The sequence below is a fragment of the Cibotium barometz genome, chromosome 3, assembly GCF_041138505.1.
Source record: "Cibotium barometz isolate CiBa-2024 chromosome 3, ASM4113850v1, whole genome shotgun sequence".
Lineage (NCBI taxonomy): Eukaryota > Viridiplantae > Streptophyta > Polypodiopsida > Cyatheales > Cibotiaceae > Cibotium > Cibotium barometz.
The window spans coordinates 12,210,410-12,218,916 of NC_141048.1; the positions used below are offsets into that span (position 1 = coordinate 12,210,410).

The 8,507-nt window shown below is 43.2% G+C and overlaps 1 protein-coding gene across 2 annotated transcripts; it reads right to left on the reverse strand.

Moving 5' to 3' along the window:
- Nucleotides 1–3,384: 3,384 nt before the first annotated feature.
- On the reverse strand, nt 3,385–6,699 carry LOC147639720 (uncharacterized). 2 transcript variants are annotated; one of them, XM_086773150.1, is made up of 2 exons: nt 6,111–6,699; nt 3,385–5,505 (listed from the first exon to the last, which is right to left on the reverse strand). In XM_086773150.1, the coding sequence occupies exon 2, from the start codon at nt 5,269–5,271 to the stop codon at nt 3,823–3,825; it is 1,449 nt and encodes a 482-aa protein (XP_086629276.1). In that variant the 5' UTR covers nt 5,272–5,505; nt 6,111–6,699; the 3' UTR covers nt 3,385–3,822. The 2 variants fall into 2 exon arrangements, with proteins under 2 accessions (XP_086629276.1, XP_086629285.1); XM_086773159.1 differs by having other exon boundaries at nt 3,385–5,502; nt 6,111–6,589.
- Between the last annotated feature and the right edge of the window lie 1,808 nt (nt 6,700–8,507).

Below are 8,507 nucleotides of genomic sequence, written 5' to 3' on the forward strand. Positions count from 1 at the left end.
GCATGGTGAATTCCTATCATTACGAGGTACTTCATGCATGCCAGCACTAAAGAGCATGATTACATATAAAGTTGTCATTTCAGTTTTGCTCAACTCATGCATGCACTTGCACCCAATGTCTTTATGTCATAGCCATGGTTTCACAATAGCTAGAGGCACATATCCAGTAATGCTAAAGAGCATGATTGCTGAAATAATAATCATTTTAGCTTGTTCAGATCATGCAAGCATCCATAGTGCATCAACAAGTGCACCTAGCTATAGAAATGTGCCTGTGTCACTTATGGCAAATAGATGTCCAGTAATTAAGCTTGTGTCAAGACTTCTTTGAGAAAATGCGAGTGTATCTACTTATGGCAAATAGATGGCATAACAGATGTCCAATAATTGAACTTTTGTCGAGGCTTCCTCGAGAAAATATTTTATCAATACATACTCAAAAATATAGCTTGCTTGCAACATGCATACAACAAATCACGGGTTTTATGAACAAAAGAACGTGCCCAAATTTTGACCCTCACAAAAGTATTGGCAGTAAAAGAAGAGCATGCATGAAAAAAACCCTCGTGCCCAAATTTTGACCCTTACAAAAGCATTGGCAATAAAAAAAGAGCATGCATGAAAAAAACCCTCACAAAACAATAGGCTATGACTGATTCAAGTGATTGGTAATGATTGAGTTTGTAAGCTATCACTCCTTTCAACACAAAAGATATCTGTTCATATTAGAATCGACAAATATTTGAGCATATTTTCTATATAGGAATAATCAAAGTCCTACCTCACTCCAACTGAAATGTCCTTGCATGCATAGCACCATGGCGATTGAAGATCGATCTTGGAAGGACTCTCTCTCTCTCAAAGATATAAAGGAGGTTTCATTGTCTCTTCAGGGAGGGGTGTGGTTGTCTTGGGTCATTAACTTCCCAGGCATCGTTGACTCGGCCTGATGGAGTTGTGTTGCCACAGAGATCAGCTATGCAGAGAGGCATAGATGTAGAAAACAAATGCCTCACAGCTCTCCATCACGACTTTCTTTCATCTGGCCCAAGATGGAAGCATCCGCAAGCAAAACCACACGAGCTCCATGTAGACATTGATGATGAGGATCCACATTGTATTACCGTATCATTTGCATTCACATGGATGTTTTTCCTTGAGTCCTAGTTGGTTTTCTTCTAAATGTTTTTTTCCATGATCTAATTCAAGGATGCATTATAACACTTTTGGTCTCTAGATCCTTTGGTCTTTCGTAAATGTTAATAGTACCTCCCTCTCTCTCTCTCTCTCTCTCTCTCTCTCTCTCGACACTGGCGGAGACTACAACAGAGGATTAGGACCATACTAGTACGGCATGGGAGATGTCCAGTCAGAGTACTCACCATGGAGGACATTGAGGATATCCGCCATCGACCGATGAGAGACATCTTTGGATAGTGATGTGTATGATGCTTACCTTTGTTGCTGGAGTTTTCCTCCCAGATGTTATCCATTAGGAGCTCCTAGTACCGTACTTTTCCTCATAGTTGTTTCAGTTTCAGTTAGTTGTTTAGTTGTTTTTAGCTTTTCTTACACAGACATTGTATCAGATCCACCAATTGTTGTAACCTTTTTGGTCTCATAGGTCATTTTGGCCTTCTGAAGACGTTAATATATCATTTCATTTCATTTTCATCTCTCTCTCTCTCACTCGCATCACAACTCACCACCATACTCCACACGTGCACACGATGGTCTACTACCAAGCCACCTTACAGTCCCATGCCCCAGCACGGTTGGTATGGTGTCAAATGCCGAGCCACGCTCTCCTGTCTTAAGCATTAGTAATAATTAAACGATGATCATGATTGGCCAAACTCTATGGATCGATGCTCAAGGCCAAGCTCAGTTCATTTGTAAAGAGATAGGGATGCAAAGCCTCAAGATAGGCAAGCTTTCAGAGGAGCTACTCTACCCTTGACCACATCTTCACCCTCCATGCCATCATTGAGGAGGGTAGAGCACAGCATCAAAGGATTTACTGTGGATTTCTACAAAGCTTTTGATACTGGACCCCAAGCCCACCTCGTAAACTATCTATAGGAGATCTGACATGGTTTGGAGCATCATCGCCCTCTATGAGTCCATCACCAGACGAGTGAGAGCCCCACGAGGTACATTGCAAGAGATTTCCAGCACTATTGGGGTGAAACAAGGCTGCCCTCTATCACCCACTCTTTTTGGCCTCTACATTGATGAGATCTAGAGCTTCATTGATAGATTATACAGGGTTGGTCCCACACTGGCAAGCATATCGATCCCCCTAATACTTTATGTAGATGACATCGCCCTCCTTTCAGATTCAGCCAAGGGGCTTCATAGACATTTGGATGCCTTACAAGACTTTTGCACTCGACGGGACCTCACTATTAACCTTGGCAAAACCAAGGCAATGGTCTTCAATACCCCCACCCCATCCAGATTGAGCTTCACATTCAGAGGAGATCCTATGGAGATTGTCTCATCCTATGTCTACCCCGGTGTCACCCATGCTTCACCATGCTTCTCACAACACATGCCAGAGTGACACGGGGATATGCAGCCTTCAGCTTACTTGAGCGGTAGTGCTTCTAGGCACATTTAGAGGAGCCCAAGACGAAGGGTTGGCTTTTTGACACCACCATCACACCTACCTTGATGTATGGAGCTGCCTTCTCGGAATAGATTTATCCGATGAGGATTGGCAACGAGTTGGGAGGGCCCATGTCATGATGTTCTCCCGTATGATCTGCAACAAACCATCAGTCCCACACCAAATTATCCACGGAGAGTTCATTGCAGCCCCAATGGTAGTGGATGCACTCTTCTAGACAATCATGTACCTCTATCACATCAGTCACATGGATCCCGACATGTCCCGAGGCTGGCCCCGGAGTCCTTGAGACAACTAGCACTTGAGGAGTATGGTATGCCCTAGTTTCCACTTGGTTCTCAAGATATGGGCTCCACATGGACCGCTTCCCACCCGTTCAATACAGTATGGAGACCCCTTTTCTCCAGCTCTCATGAGGACACGAACCGGATTATCCGGTTAGATCTTCTCAGCCTCTACATCCATTGCACATGGATCACTTTGGTCTCATAGGCCCATTGGGTCTTTAGTAGAGTTTCAATATATCTTTCTCTCTTTCTCTCTTTCTCTCTCACACACACACACACATGCACGTGTGTGCCCACCCATCCGCCTTCCTTATGATGAAGGGATAAGCCCTGATGCTGGGCCTGCCTGGCACAACTCTCTCCAACTTAAAAATGAAAATATAAATAGGTGGACTGCATCTCGTAATATGCAAACTCAACGTTTGTCAATGGTGAAGAAAAATGCATCATACAAATAACAAAAGATCAAGAAAACCACAGGTTGCATAGCAGACCTGAAACTTGAAAATTATATCCTGTCTGCCAGAAATGTTCTTACAAAATACTTTACATTGCCAAGACCCTCAAGTACACAGACCACCGAAGTATCTGAAACTGAAGGACTGTGTCGTCTTGATGTGAACTTCTCCATGAGTCTCAGCAATTGCCTAGGCTGCAGTGCCCCATTTTTTCAAGGTCTATCACCTTGCAATGTGATGAATTCCCGAAAACATCGGGCTCTTGGTTGGCACTTCATTTCTAAAGAGTGTGTTCCCTCGAGACGAGGACACCACCTGTGTTATCTTTCTATTGCCTACAAAGCTAAGAAGTCTTACAAACATCTTAGTTCCCTAGTGTATACAAATATGTATATACGTGTAAATATATTGATATATAAGTAACATGGGGACTCTGAATGCCATCTTAGCCAGCCTCTACAGGTCTGGCTCCGACAACTGCTGTCAACTCTTGAAAATAGGGGCTATCACCCTGTTCCCTTTTCCCATCAAGGACATCCTTATACTCCGACATAAGCTTGTCCCACTTTTCTCTGCATTGCTTTCCATCTCGTTTGATCCCTTGAGTGCCAAGGATATCAGAAAGCTCATCCCAGAGTGCAGCTCTACGTGTAGACTTAGAAAACCTGGTCTCCATCTCTCCACGCATCTTGATGAGTTGTAGAACTTCCACCCTTTTCCAGTTCTTTGAGCGCTTCATGGGTCCTTGATGAGTTGATGGATTGCAGACTACTGGTGCAGAAAGCCCTGATGTTGTTGCTCCTACCCTCTCCCCGACAAGTTTCTGAGTCAGTACTATCATGGCATTATTGAAAATACGGCTTTCAGCCTGCTCCTCTGCCCTCCATTTCTCCTCTCTCTCTTGACGCACCTGCTCCCGCTGCTGCTCTTTCCGCTCCAAGGTTTCTAGAAAGTCTTTAAAGATTTTTTGCTGTCGGGAAATGACCGTCTCCAACAACGTCTGAACAGCCTGGAGATCCGTGACTGCTACATACTTGGAGCTCCGCTTTCTCTTGTGTGAAGACCTCTCATCTAAAGCACCATCATCGTCTTCATCAGAGCAACCATCGGTCCTCATCGAAGGGCCCTCTTTTTCTGCTTCTTTCATCCCACAAGCGGATGATGGTGATTGCTGGGCAGTGGCCACTCCGGCTTCATTCATCTCAATCTCATGCTGGAATAAAAGGTTGTCTCTGTCTCTTCTTGATGATTTTCCTGAAAGCAAGGGATGCAACTCTTCATAAAAAGGATTATCCTCTCTTTCTTTAAGCCCATCTCTTACCTCCTTGTACCCTGCCATGAGTTTCTCCCATTTGTCTCGGCACTGCTGCGCATCCCGGCAGAACTGATCTTGTTGCAGTGCATAGGCGATTTGGTCCCACAAGTCACTCTTCCGTCCTGTCCTGGCAAACTTCGGGGCCAGTTCTGTCCTGAGCCTGATCAGTTTCAGCGTCTCTGGTCTGGTCCAGTTCTTTGACCTCTTCTTGTGCTCTTTGTCCGGCTTCTTGTCCTCCTCAACATCCAGGTCAGCATCGGTCATCACGCCGTTGGGACCCCCATTCATAACGATCTTCTCTGAGGTGAGTGTGTGTGGGGGGACTGAGAAATTTGGGATGTATGGAACACATAACGAATTCGGACCCATTGGGGGGAAAGCACTGGCCAAAGGAGGGACCAAGGTGGGGCTTTGCAAGGGGTCATCTTGCATGACGTGATGGGATGGCTGTGGCAAGTCGGACAGATCATGAGGACCCGCTTCACAAGGCATACTTAAAGGACCAGAGTGGTGAAGGAGATCCTCTTTACCATTTTCCAGAGGCAAAGAAGGCACGGAAGCCATGGGATGACACTTCATAAAGGCACACAATTTGCCAGAAAATGATATAATTGACTACAACAGTCTGCCACTGTGGATCCTCTAGTATCTCTGACGAGAAAAACAATGATGGTATGATGTGTTTGATATTCGTTTTTTTAACAGGCAGAGACGTGCACTTCTCCAGTGAAGCAATTCAAACTAGCTCCACTCTCCGCCATGAGCAAAGCTTGGTCAAAAACGCCCCTTCATCAATTTGTACATCAGGGCCTGCTGTGTATGCACCAGATCAAAACGAACCATATCAGGTTTCATTACTAAAATTTTGTAAGAAAATTAAAACTCAACAAAAATGCTTAAATTCATATATACTTGCGGTAAAGATGACACATCCACATCACGATTTCACTACTGTCTTGAAATGTCAGTAAAGTCCAACCCAACTCCAAAACAAGCAATAAACCTTTGCCCAAAGAGCCTAAACTTCTTCCAAAAATATATATAAATTCTCCTTCATACCTCCTAGAATTGACCTGAATTCTAAAGTAGTAGCTGCTAAGATCAAAGACCCACTTCAGATTTCTCATAGGAAGCTCAATCAAAAGCCCAAATTTCGTAAATAAGCGATTACTAACGGCGGGAAAACCCTAATTAGCCTTAAAAGTGCAAAATTCTGCTGACAGGGTAAGCAGACACAAAAGAGTGTAACTTACCAGCTGTTAAGATCAAAGACCCACTTCAGATTTCTCACAGGAAGTTCAATCGAAAGCCCAAAATTTCGTAAATAAGCACTTAATAACGGCGGGAAAACCCTAATCAGCCTTGAAAGTGCAAATTTCTGCTGACGGGGTAAGCAGAAACAAAAGAGTGTAACTTACCAGGAGTTAAAATTTAGCCTGGGACGGAGGCCCTTGGCCCCTGTACTGAGAGATGGTGGGCAGATTTCAAAAAATCCACAAAGAGAAATTTTCTTTTCTCAGAGCGCATCCTCAAAAACCCCGAAAGAGAGAAAGGACCGCAGCTTGCTGCAAGAGAGAGGGGGAACCCTAATTGCTAATTTCTGCAAAGCTGCACAAAAATGAAGGAAAAAGTGGCCCGTGTGCGCATGTATAGTAGAAAACTTGATTGAAAAATCTCGAAAAGTAGAAAGCTTGCTTGGAAATTTTCGAAAAATCTCAGGGAGCAAATGCAGAGGGGGTTCGCGAGCAGAATTGGGCACTTGGAAAATTTACGAGAGAAAGACAGAGAGACAAAGATTTGGTTCCCTTTGAGGTGAGATCAAGGGGGCCTCCTCTCTGACGTTCCTCTTTCTTTCTGCTAGTGTGTGTGCCAAAAGAGAGAAAAGTGGCGTTGCCTGAGAGGAGACCAAATTTGGGGGAGAAAGAAGGGCATCAGCTTGTTGGAGGGCATATCTGTGTACACACCAGCAGCCCGCCCGTCCTAGCTCGGCAGGTCAGTGGGTACTGCGTTTGAAGGCTGCCAAAGCCTTCAAATATGGTTACGAAAATAAACAACATTTTTGTTGAGTAATGTGTTTGGCCTTTATCTTTGTTGAGTAATGGGTTTCTCACTTGAAGGACTTTCAAGGTGCCTCAAACACAGGTGGGTTGCAAATTTCAACCTTGGTGCCATCCTTCTAGGCCCTAATTTCCTTGCTTCCACTACTCCTTTACAAATCTGCCTGCTCGTCAACTTGGACTTTGTGGGAAATTTTTTTGGTATATGATTTGCTGAAGATTGGCCTCATCCTTTGGGTTTCCCTGGATGTCCATGGCTACTCCATGCAGGATTTGACATGAAGGTTCCAAGCAGTTTGTGTGTAAAGAAGGTGGTCTTGACTTCTTGAGAATCCAATGATGTAGCTCACATCTCGGAAACAACTCACTTGTCCTTCTGGCCTAATGTATTATACCATTTATTGTTGCCATTAATTACTTCCTTGCTATTATGAACTACTGGCTTCCTTTAAAACTTACACTTGTATAATTTATAATTTTAATTTTTTATTTATGATTTGCCTAATGCCCTTTTAAAGTCCTAACAAATTATGAATTAAATTAATTACCCCCACTACTATTGATTCCTAAGCTTTGTGTGTGTGTGTGTGTGTGTGTGACACATCACTGAAGTCTTGTGGTCTTGTGGATATATACATGCAATGCTTTGTTGGTTGTTGGGGGGCTCTCATGGACATGGAATTGCCTATTCATTGCAAGCTTTCCCTATGTATGGAGTCTCATACTTTGTTGGTTGTGTGTGTGTGTTGGGGGGGGGGGGGGGGGGGGGGGGGGCTCATGGACATGGAATTGCCTATTCATTGCAAGCTCTCCCTATGTATGGAGTCTCATACTTTATTTCATGTCCTCTTAATCTATTTTTATTTATTGCTAGATTCTACTTGGTCTTTCAAGACCCCCCTTATAATTCTTAAGCAATTTCTCCCTTGTCAATGTGCCTAAGGTTTCATTCAACAATTATTGAATTGCACAATGTTCTATTTCCAAATTTGCCTAAGTTTTACTTGTAATTAAATTCCTACTTTGTTTAAGATCACCTTTGTGACTATTGCCAAAAATTTCTATTTTAGTTTGTTAAGGTTCCCCTTTACAAACATTAATCAATTCATCCAAGGTTCTCCTTAACTTTTCAAAAGACAAGTTGGTTTTTCTTCAAAATCCATTAGCTTTATGGAGAATTTTTTGATTTTTAAATAATGTCCTTTCATGTGCTATCATTTCCTTATCGTCAGCATTCTCCTACCCTTGGATATCTTTCCTCTCTCTCTCTCTCTCTCTCTCTCTCTCTCTCTCTCTCTCTCTCTCTCTCTCTCTCTCTCACACATTCTATAGCTCTTTTTCTCTCTACGCATGTTAGCCCTTTCTACCTTCTTTCATAACACCTTTTTCTATCTCCACACCTCCTCCATCAATGTGTAGGTTTGATCTTTCTCTCTCATACACCTAAGCACTTTAAAGGTTTTAGCCCATTCCCATTGGTCACCTCCATCACATTTGTCTCTCTCTTTCTCTCTCTCTCTCTCTCTCTCTCTCTCTCACACACACACACACACACACACACGCACACACACACACACGTGTGTCATATCATGTTCATATTTCAAAGGTTTACACATGTTTGCTTTGCCAGAAGACACATCTATTTCATCTTCTTTTCCCTCAACCATACTAGAAAACTCTCCATTAACTTCTCTTACATAGTTCTCACCACCTTTATATCAACACTAATTAGCAACCAACATGAATTTATTCAACGAA